Genomic DNA, 22,913 nt, shown 5'->3' with positions numbered 1-22,913 from the left:
GTGTGTGTGTGTGTGTGTGTAGGTGTATACCCTTAAAGACTTTAATATTTTAAGGAAGGCATTAGGCCTGAATAGCATTAAATAAACATTTTGTTTCCTTTTCACAAATCTCTGGCATTGAGAGATGTGTTTCCAATTGGCGGCGGACAGAAGAGCCCTATAGATATTAGTGTATCGTCCTTGGGAGGGGCCCCTGTTTTCTGTAGCAGTTTTTGGCACCCCTCGGTGGGCCAAGTATTGCCCCCCCCTTGGACCCTTTGTTCGGTAACACTCCAGCATTCTGGAGTATGACTGACTCCTGGTACTCACATGGGACCATTTGTTGCTTCCCACCTCAGCAGCACCTTGGTTCAGTAACTATTCCCAAAACTTCTTTGTATAAAGGCTAAACGTGCCAACTAGGCTGTACCTTAAACTACCTGATGCAAAGAAATAAAGACTGTTGACTGACTCACCCATGATTAATCTTCAACGCGTTTCCTTTCCAGATAAATGTTTATCATGTATAAAATAAACATGTTTATTAGTAGTATAATATTTTCTTATATAAATCAGCAGTTCAAAGTGCCCTAGATCAAGCAATATATTAGCATAATATCCTCACTGGAAGTTCTCAAAATTCACTGTGGTCTGTGATATTCAGAATGTCTGGATGCGCTATACTAGTATTTTTTTCAAAAGTAATTGAGTATTTTATATATTATACAAAGAATGTCATTCATGACTCTTCAGTTAAAGGTTTTTCTGGTTTTTTTTTTGTTTTTTTAGCCAAATAAACCACCTACTTTAAAAGCCTGCTGGTATTTGGATAGCTTCCCAAAATTGGTTTAATCATTTCACACATTACCTACCCAGGAAAGCAATGTTGGAAGCAGACACAGATAACCTATATAAACTGACAAGCTTTCAAACTACTAACGGGCTCCAAGGCTTAAGATCAAGTACAGTAATAGAAAATGGCACTTTTTATGGAAAAGTTTTACTTTATTTTGTAAAATAATGTTTTGAATTAGTTACTTTACTCTTTCAAAACAATGCAAGTACAATGATAAGCACTAAGTAAAAAGTACCCTGCTTCATGAACTTATTTTTAACACGCTGAAGGCAGCAATATGTGATCCAGTTAAAATGTAACATGTACGCGTAAACACACACAACTGAACGGTTGTGAAAAAGAGAGGATTGATCAAAATATTCTGTTTAAAAATATTAAATTCAAGTTACGTGGATATTTTATACATAAAAATCATATCATATAATCACAGACTTTTCAATGGTCATTTCTGAAAAACAAAACCTTAGTTAAAAATTAAACTTGTAACTTCTCTTTTCCAAAGTACTTTTAAAACTACACTTTCAAATTAAAATAAGATATTTTAACAATTTAGTCCAAAGAGATGTTATACAGTCCTTATCCCAAGAAATCTTGTGATGTATAAATAAATCTGCCAATGGAGATTTTTTAAAAGCCAATCTAGAAAAGAAAATAATTCAATTAGGTGCAAGTCGAACTGTGACCTCAAATTATCATTTTTCTCCTTCCTCTCACTTGTTTTCACGCTGCCTTTTGAGCCTGGGAGTGACTTGCAGTGAGTTCACCTTGATCTCTGTTTTCTCTCCCATCTCCTGGTTGTGATGCAGCTCAGGGCAGCACTAATATCACCGTCTCTCCTTCAGCCAACAGGAAGATCTCAGCCCAGAGCCACTCCTACCCCTGGGCTGCAATGGGTAAGGTTACAAAAGTGCCTGAAGTCGACCCTCACTGCAGCAGCAAGGTAAGCTTCTCGGGTGATGACTGCTGCACGGTTTTGGTGCCTTACTACCAATTAACCATTCAAAACAATAAAAACCTGAAATTCAAACTGTCTATACACAAATAATCATTTAAAAGTTGGGCAAATGAGAAGTAACTATAGCCACAACCAGCTAGTCTCCCCTCATCCATTCCTAGAGCACACGATTTCTTTTTCCCATAATTGTCCTAAATAGAAATATTAAGTTTTCACCTCCACTACATCAACAAACAGTGTCACTTAGGCGTGTCACTTGGGTTGGAAGCTCTGGAGGCAAACAGGACATCAATCAGTCTTGCCCGGCGAGTTTTCAGTCCGCACACCCAAGGCAAGTGCCTCGGCCGCTGGCGGCACTGGGGCCCCCGCAGGCCTCGCGGCTGAGCAGGCAGGCGGGGAAGGCCCAGGGGCACACAGGGGAGTCCGCCTCAGTTTTATCACTCGGCGTGGGGTGGCCTTCTTGTCGGAGAACACAACCTTAGCTGGAGGTGGGTGTGCGGCTCCATTTTCAGCACTCCGGGTCCCATGGGAAGCCAGGGAATGCCCAGGTACCTCAGTGCCCGCAGGGGACGGGGCTTTAGACTGTGCCGGGCGCTGAGCTGTCCCCGCACCTGAAGACTGGTTTGCCATGGCCAGGGACCAGGCCTGAAGGGCACTGCTGGGAGGCACCCTGACTGCAGCCGAGTTCTTGACCTTAATTTGGGTACTGGTGGAAGGGCCCAAAAACCTGACAGGCTTAGGAACCATCTTACAGTTCACACCTTCTTCCTCTTCTGCAAATGCAGCCAGTCTCCTGCGAACACAGAGGCATGACACAGTCAGCAGTCACACGTTCAGTGGCTAATGAAACCATCTCCAAAGCTCACCTTCAAAGTGAGCTGAAAGGTTTTCATCAAGAGTTACAATCAAGAGGTTTATATGTACCAACAGACCTTATTTCTCATCTCCCACCGAGGTCAATAAGTAAATTAGCAAGTTTATAAAAGATTGCTTCAACTTGAGCAGAAAATCTTTTAAAGTCACATATAATACCAACACGTTAAAATTGGGAAATGACATGTTACATGAGAATTATACCACATGTTCCCCCAAATCCTAATGTGATCCAGAGGATAAGCAGAGATATCCCAAGCTGTTTTTCCCAGAGCAGCAGTTTCAAGAGATTTACTGAAGGGAAAAAAAACAGGGTTTCACAGTCAAATAAACTTGAGAAATGCTGCTGCATATTTTATTCTCCTCTCGGAGTGCTAAAATCTATATGAATGCATCAAAGATTCTGGGAAGGCCTACAGGAAGGGCGCCTGCTACACGTGGTTGGATCGGTATATGCCAATCATTCTGCACCGAAGCCTCTGGCACCCAATAAAATTAGCATTCTAGGGGACACATTTGGGGAACTGCTAGAACAGTCAAACCCATGGCAGGGTCAGATACCTTTTGATTAGAGAACAAAAGGTAGTGGACAAATCTTCAAAGATTCCGAATGAGTTTGCCTTTCATTATAAAAGCCTAAAGGGGGAAGACTGCTGTAAATGACCTTAAAACTGTCGAACCAGCCTGTCAAAAACCTGCTGTTCCTTCCACTGCCGCCACCAGGTTCACCTCGGGAAGGCCGCCTCCCGAACAGCAACCCTCCAAGTCCTCCCCGCTGCCCCGCCCCCCCCGCCTTGCCATGTTTCCAAAGGCAACGAGAACGCAGTGAGCTCCAATCCCAGGAAACGGGCGGTAAAGATTGCCCAAGTAGGGAAGAACCCAATCACATAATCCCTCCTTATCCTTGCTCTTACTTTCCATGGTTTCAGCTACCCACAGTCAACCATGGTCCAAAAGTACTAAATGGAAAACTCCAGAAATAAATGTTTTATACGTTTTAAATTGTATGCCATCTGAGTAGTGTGATGAACTCTCACATTGTCCCACTCCCTGCGTCCAGCATTTCCACACTGCCTATGCTCGGCCGTCCTGATTATCAGATCAACTGTTATGGGCAAATAATCCTATTTTACTTAATAATGGCCCCAAAACACAAAAGTAGTGATGCTGGCAATTTGGATATGCCAAAGAAGAGCTGTAGAGTTCTTCCTTGAAGCGAGAAAGTGAAAGTTCTTGACTTAATAAGGAAAGAAAACAGTATCATACACTGAGGTTGCTAAGATCTACAGTAATAATGAATCTTCTACCTGTGAAACTGCGAAGAAGAAAAGAGAAATTTGTGCTAGTTTTGCTATCACACCGCAAACTGCAAACGTTAGGGTCACTGTGCATGTCAAACACTTAGTTAAGACGGGTGGAAGCCGTGAACAGGAAAACATGTTCCGACTGAGGGCAACACGTTCTGGCAAAAAGCACTGAGCCTTTATAAAGCCTTCAGCCAGGGATGCCCTGAAATGAGTCGCAACAGGCCATTCATTGCAAGTTAAGGGAAGGTCACACCGATTCAGGAAGAGGTGTTCACTGAAAAATATAAAAATTACTGGAGAAGCTGTGTCTTCTGAGGGAAAAGCTGATTCCACATTTCCAACAGAGTTAAACAAGTTTTAAGGAGAAAGGACACTATCCCAAACGAGTCTTCAAAAGCAATGAAATGATACGAGAATATCTAGGATTTGGTGCTATCTGCGGTTTCAGGCATCTACTAGGTGACTTGAAAGTCATCCCCCACGGATAAGGGGGGCCCACTACACAATGAATTCAACCCTAAAACTCTGCTGAGCATAACTAAATTTTATCTGGTGAATCAGATGGTTCTTTGGCACCTCACAAGTGCTTTTAAGTCATCATTATCATTATCCTGTTGACAAATCAAAACCAGTGCTTAATAAAAATCCCAGAGGAAAGACAATGAACACAGAGAAGAGTCTTCAAGCACCATTCCTGCTACTTTGTTTTCTGTCCACATTTCCTGCTGGACTCGAGACCAAGGTTTTTCAGTCTTGGCACCACTGCCATTTTGGGTGGCATATCTCTTTGCTGCGGGGGCCGCCCTGCGCATTCTAGGACGTTTAACAGTATCCCAGGCTTCTCCCTACTCGAGGGCAGTAGCATTCCCCGCTCCGCAGTGTGACAACCAAAAGCGTCTCCAAACCTTACCAAATATTCCCCGAGAGACAAAATCACCCCCAGCTGAGAACCACTGCTCTAGACCCAAACAATATTTGCTACATATGGGTGCAATGGGCAAAAGAAATGATAACAAAATAAGGTCCTTTAAGAGAAAATATCTGTTTTCACAAGAGTTGAATAACTACTAAAAACTGAATTAACTCAGCACTTCTGAGAAAGATCTGGAGGACAAAAGAGAGCATTCTGAAAGTCAAAGGGGCGTTGAATCAAGTTTGGGAGCAGATGGTCAAGAAATCAGGACATCCAAAAGCCATGAATAATTCCCAGACTATAACAAAGAAAGACAATTTTAAATGTATTTAAAGCACAGTAAAAGACACACATGGGAAGTGAAATTAATGCTAATAATTTTATAGAATACAAGAAAATACCACTAAATTAAAATGTTATTTGTGGCAGCAAAAGGAGAAAGAAATTCAGAATAAGCCACAAAAAATTTCAAATGTTAAGTCTAATAAACACATTGTTTGACGATTGCCAGTAAAGCCTGGATTTCACTTTTGTGGGGAAAACTATCTACCACAGCATTCCTACTGTGTTCATTAGTGTTACTGAAACCACATTCTCCCTAAAATAGCATGCTATAACCCAGTTTTAGATAATTATTTGCACTTCTTACATAGTTTTGATAATTCTGAATTTATCGAGATTTATATTTTGGTGGTAAGGCAGAATATTAACCAATGTGATTGATAAGCTTAGTAGGGTCAAAAACTATATTCATTTCCCCAACAAAGCAGGACAAATATAGGTCAGATTGAAAAAACAAAAATCAAAAAACACCAACAGGCCCTGGCTGGTGTAGCGCAGTGGACTGAGTGAGCACCAGTCTGCGAACCACAGGGTCACCAGTTCAATTCCCAGTAGGGTACAATCCTGGGTTGCAAGCCAGGCCCCCAGTGTGGGACACATAAGACACAATCACACATTGATATTTCTCTCCCTCTCTTTCTCCCTCCCTTCGCCCTCTCTAAAAATAAATAAATAAAACATCAACAGAACACAAATAACCTCTTTCGAATGGGGGCCATGTGACGCAGGCTCCCAAGTAAAGGCCGCTCTTCCAGGGTCCAACATTCTATCAGCTCATGGGGCACCCGCCAGTAGCTAACACCTGGAAGATAAAAAGACATAAATAAGAGAGCCTTTGTCCACTGCAAAATGTTCAGAAACATTGTTTTGTATAACATAAGCAAGAGAGTTTGAGGTTCCTGCCTCCCATTTGACGCAGGGGCCTATATATAGAAAGTGGTCCCACGAAAACATTGGGCAGTAGAGGCATAGCTCATGACCTGGGTCTAGGAAGAGCTGGCCACCAGCCCTGGCTCCACCACTGACAAGCAGCGGGTCCCAGTGGGCCCTGGGCAGCTGGGTGTGACAGTTAACAGGGAGGCTCTGGAGCTTCTAGGCTGCCCAGGGCTGAATCCCACTTGTCACTCACTAATCACGTGACCTTAGGAAAGTTATTTCCCTTTTCTGTGCCTAAATTTTCTCATCTGCAGAATGTTGATGATTATAATACACATCTCAGGATTGCTGTGATGACTAAATGAGTAAATAAATGTAAACCGCTTAGGACAGGGCCTGGCAAACACTTGGCACTCAAGAGATGTCAGTTACCTTGATACTCAGTCAGCGTTGGTGGCAGGATAAACACTGGACGGGAGGTGGGCGGGGTCTCTAACACTTGCCCTGTCTACCTTGTTGGGTTGGTGTGACCACCAACTCAGGTAAACTTAGTGATCACTCTTATGAATATAATCACACCATATGATTATAAGATATTGCTACCCTAGAAGCACCTTTTCCAACAAGAATAATCTGAGTTGATGTGTTAAGCCAAAATTCCAGTCAAATTCATTTCAATTTTTAAACCTTATATGTTTCTGATTGAAAGCTGAAAATATATTCTTATGAACCTTAAAAACATTATGCTAAGTGAAAGAAGGCAGACACAAAGGTCACATACATGATTTTACTTATAAAAAATATCCAGAATAGGCAAATCCACTGAGACAGAGAGCAAACTAGAGGTTTCCAGGCGTGAGAGCAGAGGCGAATAAGAAGTAACTCCTTAATGGGTAAGGGGTTCCCTTTTGAGGTAAAGAAAATGTTTTAGAACTAGACAGAGGTGGTTGTCACACCACACTGTCAATATGGTATATGCCACTGAAACGTATACTTTAATTAATTTTGTTATGTGAATTCCACCTCAATTTTTTAAAAAACATAAAATTTATGTATAGATTCATAAAGAAAAGCTTAAAATGTTGAATAAAAATTGTCCAGTATTAAAAAAAACAAGAAGGGCCTTGGCGTCTTTTTTTTATCATGAAAGGTCTGGTAATAACAAACAACTTAGCAAGTGGGGCACACAGATTATTATATATTACAGATATGTCTGATACTCGAAGAACTCTCTGAACCTCATTTTAAGATAATAACTTTCTGGAACTGCTTTATGATGCTACCAAACCTACTTGAGCTACAGAAACATTCCCAAATCTCACCCATTAAGGTTTTTTTTAAGTCAAGTTTATTATGAGATGATTAACAGTAAATAAAAATTCACCCCTTTTAAAGTACACAGTTCAAGGACTTCTGATGAATGCATACAGTCATGTAATCATAGCACAGTCCAAATAGAACATTTCTACCACCCCCAAAAGGTCCCTCCCCTCCATGCCCTGGTTTTGTCATTTCCAGAGTGTCATGTAAATGGAATCCAGTCTTTTGTGTCTGGCTTCTTCAGCCTGATGCTTTGAAGATTCGTCCATGTTGCTATATGTATCAATGATTGTTTCTTTTTATGCTAAGTAGCATTCCATTGTGTGGATATACCACTGTTGGTTTTGAAAACTTTCACTTTTTTCCTACCAGTACAGTAATTCACATTCACTGTATAAAACTTTGAAAATATTGAAAAACATATATAAGAAAATCAAAGTCACTTCTAATCCTAAAATTAGGAATCATGATTTATGTTATTTTGATATATTTCACTCTAATCTTTTTTCTATTCATATGATATGCACATAATTAAACTTGACATATAATTTCCTTTCTTGCTTTTGACCAATTCTTTTTTCTCATGAGCATTCATCTACATCAGCAATTTTCAAACATTTTCATCTCATGTCACACATAAACTAATTACTAAAATTCTACAGCACACTAAGAAATAGATTTTTGCCGATCTGACAAATGATAGGTACAATTTTGATTCATTCAGATGGCTGTGTTGTGTTGTGTTGGCTGTTATCATTTCTTTATTTGACAATATAAGCAAAAAGAGGTCAGTGTCCCTGACTAAATAGTCAGGGATTGCATGTTTTAAAAATTATTGTGGCATACCAGCTGAAAATCACTGATCTATGTAAAAAGTTATTCAAAACAACTTAAACAGGTATATTATCCTATGGATGTGCCAAAATGTATTTAACCCTCTATTATAGAAATTTAGAAGACTTCCGTATGGGCATACGTAAACACAGCTCACCTCCTCCCACAACCACACCAAAACCACAACTAAACTACAGAACAGCCATCACTAAGAACCATCAGAAATCAAGTTGAATGGAAGTCTGACAACTACAGAATTAAAATACCACATTCATCCAGACTGGTAGGAAGGGTGGAGACACAGAATGGGCTGGTCCCAAGTCCATGTGTAGTGGATAAAAGTTCAGCAGGGATATCTTAGGAGTGAGAAGTCCAAGTCCCACACTAGGCCCCCCAGCCCAGCATTCCAGTACCAGGAAGATAAGTCCCTAAAACTTCTGGCTGCAAAAACCAGCAGGGATTGCGTCAGTGGAAGAAACTTCTACAGTCTCAAGCAGGTCCTCTTAAAGAACCCACACATGGACTCACTCAGACTCACTCCCTCTGAGCTCTAGCAGCACGGTAACCACTTGAAAGGCACCAGTGGCACAGAGGGAGGAACTGAAGTGTCTGGCATCAAGGAATGAGGTAGAGGACAGCGTTCTCCCAGACAGAAAGGTGGGCAGAGGCTATACTCCTTTTCTGAACCCTTTCCCAACAGACCCTCTCCCAACAAAGCCACAGAGCCGGAAGGCAGGTGCCACATCTGAGACTCCAACAACCTGGCTAACATTGTTTGCTCCACCCTGAAGATTCCCGAGACTCTGTCCCACTCAACTTATGGGCCCACCCAAGCTGTTAACAGTGGCTTTTCCATATGAATGGCTGGTCTTAGTTCATACTTTGCAACTTCCTAAATCCTCTCAGACAAGAAACAGCTGGCCTCAGTGAGTCCCCAGACCCTGTACCTCTTGCTAAGGTGCCCTAGGTCCACCAACAACAGCAGCCAGCTTTGGATCACAGTTCAGCTTTACCTGGTAACCTCCAGGCCCAGCACAAGGAGCAGCCATCTACAGATTGCTTTACAGCTCATACAAGGCGGCCACGGGCAGAGCACAGGTGGGGACAGACCTTGGCCTGCACCGCTTTAGAAACCCCAGAGCCTGTGCACCCAATAGAGAGCTATAGACCACATCAGAGCACCACCACCCTGCCCCTGCACAGCTGATCCTTCACAGAGGGCAGAGGTTGGTGGTAAGTGGTCACAGCCAAACCATGCAGCTGACTGGCCTGGGTAAATCCCTCCCATTGGCCTGCCAACAGTATTCAAGGCTCAACTACAAGAGGAGAGTGTACACAGCCCACACTAAAGGTACACCTAATGTGCCCAAATTGGGTGACAGGAAAGACTGTGCCACTAGACCCTGTAGGACACCTACTACATTAGGCCACGCTACAAAGACAAGGAATCATAGTAGTTCTACCTAATACACAGAGAGGCTGCCAATATGAGAAGATGAAGAAACACAGTCCAAATTAAAGAACAGATTAAAGCTCCAGAAAAAGAACTAAACCAAATGGAGATAAGCAATCCATTAGATGCAGAGTTTAAAATACTAGTTATAAGGATGCTCAAGGAACTTAGTGAGGACCTCAGCAGCATAAAAAAGATCCAGTCAGAAACAAAGGTTGCACTAATTGAAATAAAGAAAAAGGACTGATTGTCCTTTCAGAGGACCAATCAGTCCTGTAGAGTGGACAAAGCTGAGAATCAAATCAATGATTTGGGACATAAGGAAGCAAAAAACAACCAATAAGAACAACAAGAATTAAAAAAGAATCCAAAAAATGAGGAGCTTCTGGAACAACTTCAAGCGCTTCAACATTCATATCATAGGGGTACCAGAAGGAGAAGAGAAAGAGCAAGAAATTGGAAATCTATTTGAAAAAATATTGAAAGAAAACTTCCCTAATTTGGTGAAGGAAATAAACATGCAAGTCCAGGAAGCACAGAGTTCCAAATAAGATGGATGCAAAGAGGTCCACTTCAAGACATATAATTAAAATGCCAAAGGCTAACGATAAAGAAAGAATCTTAAGATCAGCAAGAGAAAAGCAGTTATTTGCCTATAGGGGAGTTCCCATAAGACTGTCAACTGGTTTCTCAAAAGAAACTTTTCAGGCTAGAAGCAAGTAGCAAGAAGTATTCAAAGTCATGAAAAGCAGGGACTTACAGCCAAGACTGGTCTACCTAGTAAAGGTATCATTTAGAATCAAAGGGCAGATAAAGAGCTTCCCAAACAAGAAAAAAACTAAAGGAGTTCATCATCACCAAACCATTATTATATAAAATGTTCAAGGGACTTATTTAGGAAAAAGAAGATAAAAACTATGAACAATAAAATGGCAATAAATACATATCTAGCTACCAAAAATTGAATCTCAAAAACACACTAAAGAAACAAGAAGAACAGAGACAGAGTCATGGATATGGAGAGCACTTTGATGGTTGCCAGATTGGGGGGGTGGGGAGGGGGGATGGGTGAAGAGGTGAGGGGATTAAGAAGTACAAATAGGCAGTTACAGAACAGCCACAAGGATGTAAAGTGCTGTGTAGGAGGTAAAGTACTGAGTAGCCAAAGAACTATATGCACAGCCCATGGACATGAACAAAGGTGTGGGGATCGCCTGAGGGAGTGAGTGGTGCTGGGTGGAGGGGGCAAAGGGAGAAAAATTGGTACAAATGTAATAGTATAATCAANATTGGGGGGGGGGGAGGGGGAATGGCTGAAGAGGTGAGGGGATTAAGAAGTACAAATAGGCAGTTACAGAACAGCCACAGGATGTAAAGTGCTGTGTAGGAGGTAAAGTACTGAGTAGCCAAAGAACTATATGCACAGCCCATGGACATGAACAAAGGTGTGGGGATCGCCTGAGGGAGTGAGTGGTGCTGGGTGGAGGGGGCAAAGGGAGAAAAATTGGTACAAATGTAATAGTATAATCAATAAAATAGAATTAAAAAATTTTTAGATTGTTTTATTTCTTTACCTATTATGAATAATGCTTAATTGAATATCTCTGTTCATAAGCTTTTTCTGCACGTGATTATGTCCTTAGAAGTAGAATTACTAGGTCAAAGAATATGAACAAGTTTGATGCAATTGATGTGTACTGATTATTTTCATAAAGTAATGTGAATTTTTACTCCTGCCAATAATGTATGAGATATTTACTAATCTGGTATATAAAAATGGTTGTCATTTAATGTATATTTCATTGATTAAATAACGAGTTTGAACCTCCTGCCACTTGTTTACTTCCCTTTCAGGGAATTTTATGCTCATGAACCTTGCACATTTATTTGTATTAGGTATGGAGTTGATTTTCTAATCAATTAAAATAAACCCTCTCTGTATTACTGATATTCTTCTTCCAGTTAATGTAACATTATTTATCCTAGTTTTTATTGGTCTTTTAATTTTATTTTTCATTTAGAGGTACACTTCCTAGGACCGTGCCAGTACACAGTAGTGCTAAGTAAGTAAGCTCTTGTTTAATTGAACTAGATAAGCACAACTAAGAGAAGCATGTTAGGTTGCTGATTATAAACTATTAATAATATCTAGCATCAGTTTTAAAGATTTGTAAGTAAATTATCTCAATGTTACCATGACACGACAAATACCAGGACACACTCACACAAAAAATACTTTCTCAAAAAGAGAAATGATCATTTAAGCTTACTTTGTCTCACTAAGTGTAAGTCTACCTTTTGCCATGAAATAAAAGAACTATACTGTACCTTTTCCTTCCCAGGCATCAAAAGCATCCATCATTTTCTTCAGTTCTGCTACTGAATAATAGCTCCAAATATACTGAACATTATTTCCCGCCTCTCTAGAAATATTGCAAAAGGTAATGAAAACATACTACTGGGTACAGATGTACGTGTGCTTGCATGTGTGCATACATATATGGCTAATAGACAGTAAGTGCTTGCTCTTAAGGAAAAGGTTTGTGACCTTTGTTCTGTGACCTTTAAGGACACACATATAATACTATATACTATATGAGTATAATATACTGTATGAATATACTAACCTACATTTGATCTCTTTTATGGTAGTAAAGTTTTTATTAATTTCACAATATAGACCATGCAGACAAATCAAAAAATCTTTAAAATAACTTTCCTAAAAAATCACCTAACTTCAGAAAAGTTAGAAGAGATTCAACTTTGACTAAAACTTTCCTAGCACTTTGCCGGGCAGTTACATATCCTATATAGAAATATCTCTGCCTGTAAAGAATTCAGAAAATGCTGACATAATTAATCATCTAAAAAACAAACTCATGTGATCATGCATTAATCACTAATATATGTCCCAATCCAATATCCCAGAAAATTAAAAAATTTTTTTTATTTTGCTAAGTGAATTGACCAGTGTAACTAAGATTACAAGGAAAGTATTAAGATAATCACCCTTAAGATTGTAACATGTTCTAGTCATACAATTTTAAGGCTGGGAGGGACCAAGAAAGTCTTTCATCATCTCTCAGAACATGACACCAAGGCACAGGCCAGTCCTGGGTTACCCAGAGGGCTGCTGATTCCTCGGCCAGTGTGTCTGCCCACAGACTATGAGGGGGACACTCAGGCACCTGGCTTTGTTTTCTTTCTTTCTTTTTTATAAAGCCTCTCAGGGGATTCTGATGTCCACTCCCAGTTGAGAACCACAGTAGTAGACCACAGAGATGGCCCACAGCTTATATATATGTAAAATGACCTTAACTGTGACTCCTCACGAAGCAGGCCTATCCTGACAGCTCTGATGGCTCATTTTGCCTGTTGAGAGCTGCTAATGGCCTCTTCTGGTCAACCATATATTCCATTCAGTAATACCTCATAGAAAAGGCCAAGGCTTAATTTGGTTCCCTTTTCATTTTTAAATATGGAAATATGGACATACCTTTTAAAAATGCTTTTACTATGAATTCTTCCTCCCAGCTGCTTATCAATAGCATCTGTTCCGTCAGTTTTTGTGGCATACACACCGATAATTCTACTCTCACAGCTGGCACCAGATGTGTTCAGATAGTGGAGAACCCAAACTGTTGGTTTATTGCAAACTAAACCATACGAATCACAGAAGTCTGTTAAAGCCTGAAGCACAAAAACATACATATCAATTTGAATTTAACTCTGGAAAATAATTTTAATAAAAAATTAATTTGCTGTTACTTCCATGTAAAGTTGCAATTTCAGTTGGTGACAAGGGAGATAAAACGATTATGCCTAGTCTTTATGCCTTTAAAAACCAAACATGCAATATGTTGAATTTGGGATGGGGAGCAAAACACAGAAAAAGCACCACCTAAAAATCCAACACCTTTATACCTACAGAATCCTTTTCCACATGGTAATTACATTTATTTCAACATCATGTTTAATTGTAAAATCTTCACATAATAACTAAGAGTTAGACCTTTTTATTTTCCCTTTCTTTTCCCCCAAATTTTCCATCTGACTCAGTCTTCCTTTTACCTTCTACTAACTAGCCCCATGGTTGACATTGACGCTTATTTTTAAATCCAAACCCAATCATGGATTAAGCAGATTTTCACTTGCTCTTTCACACTGCAAAATATGAGTACGTAATTCAATAAACAGTGTCTGAGCCCAGTCGGCATTTACCTACCTAGTCATTCATTCACTTGAATATTAAGTATCTGCTATGAACTGAGCACTGCCTAAGGTCCCAGAGATTCAATGGTGAGCAAGAGACAGGGTCCTGGCCCTCATAGATTTTACAGCTAATGCAGAAGACAGACATTAAATAAATGCTACTAGGTGAGCCCACGAGGTGCTAAGGGGCACAGAGCAGGAGGACTTTGCCCAGTGGGGCGGCAAGGACCTGCCATGGGAGAAATGACATCATTATTGCTGTGGGTGCACGGAGCACAGGCACTTTTGTCTGTCACACCCCAAGTGCCTGGAATAGTGCCTGACACAAAGGACACACTTAACATTTACAGACTCAGTGAATGAAAATAGGACCCTGCTATGTCTTGCATTTTCACTTAGTATCACTATCTAACTCCTGTATCAGTTTTTAACTTTACTTGTGCACTTTTCACAACTATATTATAAACTGTTTGAGGACAAGAATTATATGTTGTATTTCTTTGTGTCCCACACAATCTCTAGAACAGTGCTCCATACGCCGAAAGCACTCAAAATAAACATGTTGGCAGACAGAATGAAGGTATGCATGCTATGTCCTTTTTGCATACAAACAAGGAATAAAAGACTACAGAGTGGAGACTTCAAAGGATGAATGTTAACCCACCCCAACCTTCCAGTCAAGCTTTTAAGCCACATTCTGCAGATGTGGCAAATTTATAAATAGCTTCGGTAGCAGAACCCACACAATCATGCAAATTCCTAAAGGAGATCTGGAGCCAAATCAACTTCCTCTGTCCATTCCACAACCATAGCATCAGACTGCTCTCCTAAAAACTGATAACCAGATCAAAGAATTCACAGCAATTCTTTTCTTATGTCCAAAGGTGCTAGTTAATAGCAAACATATTTATCAATAAGGCAAAAACAGATAATTAAGTAGTAAGATCTTTAAAATGTGATTTAAAATAGAAAAACGTCTTTAAAAAGATTTAATGATCCCAAAGTGAATTAATCAAACATGTTTAACTTAGTGACAAACTCTAAACTCACTGACAGGTAAGAGGTTTTATACAATCTTTTATTTATTATGACCATTCTTTTAAAAATAATACCATGATACCCTCACATACTGCAGTATTGCTCTTAATTTCAAAAAAAAAAAAACTTTAAGAGAAGAACAGTTCTATAAAATAGCCATGAAAAACTGTTAAATCTTCAAGAAGAATATAAACTCCACAAACTTTTGAGTAGACATGTAATGCACTTTCCTAAAATAGAATTTTGGCCTTAAAATGACCAGCAGTCATTAAGAAATGTGTCTTTAAAAATTACAAAAAAGTACGTTAAACTGTCTCATATTTGGTTTATGTGAAAACACAGGCTACGCAAAATAATACACATAGCTTTGTGCATAATAAATATATATATGTACACATATATATATTTTAAAACTTAAGAAAATGTCAAGACCTTTTTAAGTTCTATATTTGACCTTAAAGAACATGTCTCCATTTCATTGGCCAAGTGGTCGGACAGGCTGTACGGATAAGGGATGCCAAAGTAATCAGCCTCTTCCTGTAGAGCAACTCGGGTTTGCTCATCTGTGGGAATGTGAACTTCTCCATGAAGATAATCCAAAAGGTATTTAAACAGATGTCCATCACGGTCAATAACACAAGCCCCTAGAAAATATTAAGTTCAAAAATAATTGCACAGATACATATGACCATTGACAAAATTTCAGCATGTCAAACTAAAATCATACCAAGGTAGAAATGTTTCTCACGAGAAAGTGAGAAACATCCAGTGTTCAAATAGGTTTAGTCAGACTTGGTGATCTTCTGCATTCTCACCTACCATATAGGAAAAGGTATTCTGAGCTCCACTTGGAATTTTGGATGCAATGACCACATTCCCACTATGGCCACTGCAAGAGCCATGGTGACCTCAAAGTGCTGGTAGAAATGGAAGCTTACCCCTAAATCCAGCCCCACCAGGCCAGGAAAGGCCTGTGGAGTTCCTCTCTAATGAGGGCTTGCAGGGTGCTTGTTACCACGCCCAGTGTTTGTGTGGATTTGTAGCACTGACACAACAACCCAGGGTTCCCAGCTACGGGCATGCCAAGTATTTGGATTTACTAGATTAGTTCTTTTGTACTGTGAGAATGCAAACTTTAAAAAACAAGTGCTACGCTGGTACTACTTGACAATAAAAGGCTTTTCCCGAGGCAATTTAGCAGAATTTTTAAACTCATTTCTGTGTGAGGTTACTCAGTAATTCCTTTTCTCCCTTGATTACTTTGGAAAATATAATATTAAGAAGGTAAAACTTGAGGACGGGAAAATAACTCAATCTCTGCTTACCATCTTTCGACAGCAACCTTTCTGTCCGGATGGGCATCAAGCCCTGGGCACCAGACATCGATATTTCCCGTGTGTTCTACTGCCATTAAGCAGGCAAAGCAATCTCTCAGGACCCAGGGTTCACTAACAGCCCCTCATGCTCATGAGCCTTCAATCCCTCTCTTCTAACACAGAAGCAGGGATGGGTTCCATAAGCCCAGGAACCTCTAAGATGTGCAAAAAGCCTTACGTCCAGCTAGACTAGGTGAGGGGTTTAACACTAACTACACTAGCAATGACTACCCTGTTAGTTATGAGGGCAACTACTTTTTCCAGAGATACATATTTTTTAACTTGAAAACCACAGAAGAAGCTAAAATATTTAATCCGCCACAATACCTTTATCCATGGAATAGCACAAATGCAACAACTTTCAAAATATCATTAATCCCTATAATTAGGTCATGGCTGGCCTCTACACACTCTTTTTTGTCAACTTTCAGCAAAAGCAACACAGATTCTAGAAACTGGTATTTAATAAATCTCCATGCAGTCCTAATGATCTCACTAATTAGTGAACTAATCTAATATTTGTAATTAGGAAAATCAAAGGGAATTTAAATTAGACTCTTAATTTAATGAATATTCATGATCATGCTTACAGACTACAGATATTTACCTGATTCATCTGTTTTTAGAGGAAAACGACCACTGAACATGGATGCCAGCATGGAGTCCTTAAATCGGCACAAGGACTCACGCCTGGCCGAGTAAATACAGCCACCCACATTCAGTCGGAGAATATCTAACATCTCTTCCTCTGCCTTGCGACCTTCCATTGCTCCCACTGACACCTGATTTTTGCCTTGAAACTTTCAGAAACTGCAAAACAATGGTGGTCCCCGTCCCCCTCTGTAAAAACAAAGGACAATCACCACTGACATTTCCAACAATGGATAATAACACAGATACATTTTAATGTTATTTCAAATAAATTCTTCAGGTCTGACAATACTGAATTGAAGGATTTTATACAACATGAAAGAAGTTTGAGATATGCTGAGAATCTGGAAAATTTTAGCTCAGACCATTACCACCTACATCATAGCTGTTGAGATGACTGTTTCAAGAACTGAACAATGTATTGCATGTTGTATTTTGTCAATGGTGAGGTGTACTTATGATCTTCAATATTCCCATCTCTCTTTTAACAACAGCAAGTATGAGGGAGCTGTCTAGACTGCAGGACATGTGGAGCATGGGATGAGGCTGCTAAGCTCTGCCTCTTACTAGCTCTGGGACCTCGGGCACATACTTTATCTTTCTCTGCCCCTGTCCTCATCTGCAAAATGAAGGTAGAGATGGTGCCTTCCTCCAAGGACTATCAGAGGAATAACTGACAAAACATATAAAAAGCATATAAAACAGTCTCTGGCTTAATAAATGATAAACATTATTTATAATGACACAAATTTTACCATAAGCTATATACTAGGGGTTTGATATTGGCTGTGGAGATTTAAGGAACAGAAATTACTACAATAACAATGGTAATTGTAGTTCCTAAGTTAGGTCACTAAGGAAGGTATAATTACCAACTGAGATCAGAATTCCAGGTATGCCAGTAGTCAGACTGGTCCAAAAGAACAACAAATAACATCTGTAAATCATCTGACTTCTTCACTCTAAAATAGCTGAAGCTTTAGAGAAGTTTTAAGAATTTGATTTCTTAACTTATCCTGGGAATGGATGAACCACAGGTGACTGTGGCATTTCAATGTAACCTGTGATGAAAATTTCAATTTCAACAACACTGTGATGAAAAAAGTACTCCCAAGTTGAGATCTACCACATCTGCACATTCCATAGCAACTGTAAAATGAGCTCAACTACATCCATGGCAATTCGCTTTTACTGTGTGATCAGTTAAGATCCTTTCATAGAGGCTGCAATTTATCCAGTCTCCCATGAAAGGGGGAAGGAGACCATTAGTCTGAGGAAAACCATGTGTGTCGAACATGGCCAGTTGACAGAAACTATTACATGGTCCAACCTAAAAAAACCACTTACGGATCTGACTTCCTGCACTACTTATAGGTCCTGGGAGCAGCCCCACAATGATCCAGGTGAGAGAATCACCTCTGAGGCATGAGATGGAACTGGTTCATTTGGCCCCAGTTACCAGCTCTCTGGAATCCTATTTATTCTTCAGAGACCCAGGCAAACCTCACTACTTGCGTCACTTTCCTAATCATCCGCAAGTTAGAATCTTTGCACAATTCTCAAATATACTTGGTACCTCTGTCTACATTTTACCTCAGTTCTTTAATCTCTAGTTTGGGGGCATGTAAGCCCCTGGAAAGCAAGGCCTGTGTCACTCTTAATAATTCCCATTTACTGAGTGCTTACTATGTGCCGGCCACCTGACAGACATTACCCAATTCACACAAAAGCCCTATTGGATAGGACTTAACCGTGCCTATTAACAGATGAGAACACTGGGAAAAGAAACAGAGTGATGTGCATAGGGTCGATACTAACACTGCCCTGGCAGTACGTGATGGCGATAGCTCCAATCTAGGTCGGCAGGACCAACTCCAAGCTCTTACTGCTGCACCCCACACTGTCTCCTCCAGCACTGCCTCACCCCAAAGCTCCTAATCCAGGCACTGCACTCTGAGCATCACTTGAGCACAGGAGCACCGAGTGCAAGGGTTTAAGAGACACCCCTGCCTCACTCAGTCTCTCCTAAGGCGGAGACCCATCCCCATTTCAAGTCCAGTTACGGTGCCCCATCCTCAAATGCACCCACTTAGGCTCCCTACTGTGTCGGAAGTGCCTTGCTCCCAGGGGAAGTGTCCCCAAAGTGCGATCTTGTGACCCCCTGTACCAAAACCATCAGGAACGCCTTCTAAAATGCAGATTCCCGGACCACAGCTCAGAAAGTGGGAGGAGTCAACAATCCACCCGCGGATCCACTTGGAGAAGCGCTGCTCAGGGAATTCGCACTTCTCTCACGAGGTAGGATGAAAAGGGCTCGGGACACCAGAGAGCCACGCTAGAGTCTCCTCGTGGCCCGGCGACCACGGAATCGGTCCCAAGCCGGATCCCCAAGTCCGGGCCGCCCATCTTATCAGTGCGGCCCGGGCTCTTGTTAGGGATTCCCTGCTGCCTCCCGGGCCTGCAGCCCACCCGGAGCCCGTATCTTCACACGGATGAGACCGGGTAGGCAGCCTCCCAGACTGACCTGCGGCCCGCCAGGCCCTCGGCGAGGCCGCCGGACACTGCGGAAACCCCACTCGGAAGTGAGCGCCTCCTCCACGGCTCTGCAACTCTCCAGGAAGCTCCGCCCTGGCAGCGCCCCCCTTCAGCCGGACTGGCCCCGCAGTGGCATCCGGGTCACGCCCCGCCCCGCCCCCTAACTGGTCCCTCCCAGCTAGTGCCTCGCCCCGGACTGGTGCTCCCCGCCCGCCTTCTGCCTCCAGATTGCTCCACCTTGGGACTGGTCGGTCCGGTGTATAGATGCAGCCTGCTGCGGTGAAGAAGTGGCCAGCTGAAAAACACGGAGTGGACGCCAAGAGTTATGATGAGTTAGGTTTTCGCACCCCCAGCTAAGGGCCCTTCCCGCCAAATTGGGCTGCTCGATGCTAAGATTTACGAATACATTGCATTTAGATTCTAAATCCATTTGGGTAGTTTTTGGGATTTACAAAGCTATTTCACACAGAGCATTCTTGTTTCATCTGTGAGACAACCCTATATTTTCAGTCCCGTTACAGCAAGGAAAATTGAGGCAAGAGCAAACAAACACTTTTGTACACGTGGCATTCTTCCAAATCCTTTGCATACACCATTGAATTTCCTATTAACAATAACCCCAAAAGAGTTCTTTCATTTCCTAGCTGCACCCTACTTTATGCAAAAGACTGCTAGATGTTTCAAGAATAAAACACAGTCCTCTTTTCAAGATATTTTCCCACAGTCCATAATACAGTCAAACCTCCATTCTCAAAAGTGTCCCATCTTGAACAATTCAGTTCAAAAAGTGATTCAGTTTCTCAACAAATCGCTCCTTGAACAGTCTTCTGGAAAAAATTAAGTTAGAGAACCAATGTGCCACTATAATTGGTTCCTAATTCCCGTGGGTCTTAGAAGGAGAATATACAATGAGAGGTAAACCCACCTACCCCCTCAGATATTAATAGCCAAGTGAGGGATGGAAGATTTGGTCACTAGGAGTGAAAGACTGAATATGGCAATGTCACTGATGCATGACATGGTTTAATATAATTCACAATGATTACATAAAAGTTATGAATTATATTTACCAAATAGCAACACTTTTAATTTTTTGTTTATTGAACAAGTTTTAGAGAAAAACATCAATTTGTTGTCCCACGTATTTATGGATTCATTGGTTGATTCTTTTACATCCCCTGATGGGAGATTGAACCACAAACTTGGCATATCGGGACCAACTGAGCTGCCCAGCCAGGATTCAGCAATACAATTATAAAGCAAAAAATCACAGGACATGCAAAGAAACATTAATATAAATATACTAGTAGTAGGCAACTTTAATATGTCACTTTTACTACAAGCAGACCAAGCAAATAAAAAATAAGGAAAATAATTATAGATGTAAGTAGCATAGTCAATAAGGCAGATCTTATGGATGCACTTACTTTATACCCTGAAAATAGAGAATACAATAGTAACAATGAAGGTAAAGGGTTTCAGAATGAAGATTTCAAGAAATGTGCAAACCTTAAATGAGAAAAACTGTAAATCTCCCCTGAATCATACAAAAATGGACTTGAACAAATGGGAAGATATCCCATAACATAAAGATAACAGTTTTCTCTAAATTAATTTATAAATTTAATGAATGCCAATAAAAATGACAAGATTTTTATGGAGCTAGACAAGTTGACACTAAAATTCATACGGAAAAATAAAAATGCAAAAATGGCCAGGAGAATAGGAAAAAGAAAAGTTTACGAGGGGAAGCTAGCCCTCCCAGTCAGGAAAATACACTATAAATCTGGTTTGCTTATCTACTAATGGTACTGGCAGACGAACAGACTCAAAGGCCAGTGGAATAAAATAGAAAGTCCAAGAAATAGATCCAAATACATATGGAAATTTGACGTGTAATAAAGATGGAAAAGATGGGCAATTCAATAAATATTGGTAACACAACTGTTTGCCATTTGGAGAAAGATAAAATGAGACCCAATTTTCACACTGTAATCACAAATAAACTCCAAATGGACCACAAATATAAATGTCAAAGATGAAACCACATAAGATCTAGAAGAAAATATGTATTTTCTCTTTAGCCTAATGTAGGAACACTCTAACTATGAATCAAAATTCAGATGTAATGAATAACACTGATAAATTTGACTGTTTTAAAACACTTTTGAACAACAGAAAATAAACAGAGACAAATTACTAACCAGGTAACAATATCTTCTCCACCCACACTTTTCTCACATATTCCTCAAAGATATGAAAAGATATCTAAATTCACTCATCAGAAGTGAAATGCAAATTAATTCTACTCAGTTTATACACCTCCAAAATTATGACAGTTAGTTATTGCAGTATTATTTGTATTGCAAAATATCAGGAAAAAAACCCTAAATTGGTATGTACAGGACAGTATGTGAATAAATTGCGACATATATACACACAATGGAGTATTATGAATCAAAAAAAAAAACCAATGAGGTCATTTTCTATGAACTAATGTAAAGTGATTTCTAGGATATTTTTAAGTGAAAATAACCAATTGCAAGAGTTTTAATAGTATGTCACTTTTTGTATCAGAAAGGGTGGAAAATAAGAAAACATATGTATGTAATCACTTGTGCAAACAGAAACACAGGAAGCCTAAACAAGAAACTATTTAAATTAATTACCTACAGTTGGCTGAATAAGAGCCATCCAGGTCCTAATCCAAAGAAGTTGTGAATATTACCTTATATGGAAAAGGGTCTTTGTAGCTATCATTAAATTCAATATCTTAAAATGGAGAGATTATCTGAGATTATCAAGTGGGTCCTAAATGTAATCACAAATATCCTTATATGAGGCAGGCAGAGGGAGATTTCACTACAGGCAGAAGAGAGGGCCAGGTAATGGAAACGAAGCAAAGCCAAATCAAAACCTGCTATGCTGCTGCTTTTAAACATGAAGGAAATGACCCAGAGTCAGGAATGCAAGGAATGCAGCTCTAGACGCTGAAAAAGGCAAGGAGACAGACTGTTCACTAAAGCTTCCAGAGGGAGCACAGCCCTGCTAACAGCCTGATTTTAGCTGTTAGCTAAAATCAAGGGACTCATTTCAGACTTCTGGCCTGCAGAACTATCAGAGAATAAATTTCTGTTGTTTTAAACTACCAAATCTGTGGAAATTTGTTACAGCAGCAATTGGAAACTAGTACATTGGTTAAGGGAATAGGGGTGGGAAAGGAAAAGAGGTGTGATGCTTTTGAATATACCTATTTATAAAGTTCTGGCTTTTGAAATTATGATAGTTACTATCTCATATAACAAAATGTCAGTATAAACATACATGTACATAAAGGTAGAGAAAAACTCTAAAACTATATACAAACAGACCAAAGTAAACCTAACCATATTC

The 22,913-nt window shown here is 40.2% G+C and overlaps 1 protein-coding gene across 5 annotated transcripts; it reads right to left on the bottom strand.

The window, feature by feature from the left end:
• Positions 1–1,473: 1,473 nt before the first annotated feature.
• On the bottom strand, positions 1,474–19,621 carry KCTD18 (potassium channel tetramerization domain containing 18). 5 transcript variants are annotated; one of them, XM_037043670.1, is made up of 7 exons: positions 19,510–19,621; positions 16,942–17,174; positions 15,391–15,602; positions 13,205–13,398; positions 12,037–12,131; positions 5,925–6,027; positions 1,474–2,583 (listed from the first exon to the last, which is right to left on the bottom strand). In XM_037043670.1, the coding sequence occupies exons 2-7, from the start codon at positions 17,099–17,101 to the stop codon at positions 2,079–2,081; spliced, it is 1,269 nt and encodes a 422-aa protein (XP_036899565.1). In that variant the 5' UTR covers positions 17,102–17,174; positions 19,510–19,621; the 3' UTR covers positions 1,474–2,078. The 5 variants fall into 5 exon arrangements, with proteins under 5 accessions (XP_036899565.1, XP_036899566.1, XP_036899567.1 ...); XM_037043671.1 differs by lacking the exon at positions 19,510–19,621 and adding an exon at positions 17,858–19,467; XM_037043672.1 differs by lacking the exon at positions 16,942–17,174.
• Positions 19,622–22,913: the final 3,292 nt, after the last annotated feature.

Source organism: Sturnira hondurensis, unplaced genomic scaffold (assembly GCF_014824575.4).
Source record: "Sturnira hondurensis isolate 20B ecotype Veracruz unplaced genomic scaffold, ASM1482457v3 Scaffold0004136, whole genome shotgun sequence".
NCBI classification, from domain to species: domain Eukaryota; kingdom Metazoa; phylum Chordata; class Mammalia; order Chiroptera; family Phyllostomidae; genus Sturnira; species Sturnira hondurensis.
Note: the sequence above shows the minus strand (reverse complement) of the source record. Positions and strands in the feature narration are given on the sequence as shown.

Coding starts and splice junctions, on each gene's coding strand:
- KCTD18 (XM_037043670.1), bottom strand. CDS start 17,101: ATGGAAGGTCGCAAGGCAGAGGAAGAGATGTTAGATATTCTCCGACTG. Junction 15,603..16,941: donor TCTAAAAACAGATGAATCAG/GTAAATATCTGT, acceptor AATATTTTCTAG/GGGCTTGTGTTATTGACCGT. Junction 12,132..13,204: donor AGTAAAAGCATTTTTAAAAG/GTATGTCCATAT, acceptor CAATATTTCTAG/AGAGGCGGGAAATAATGTTC.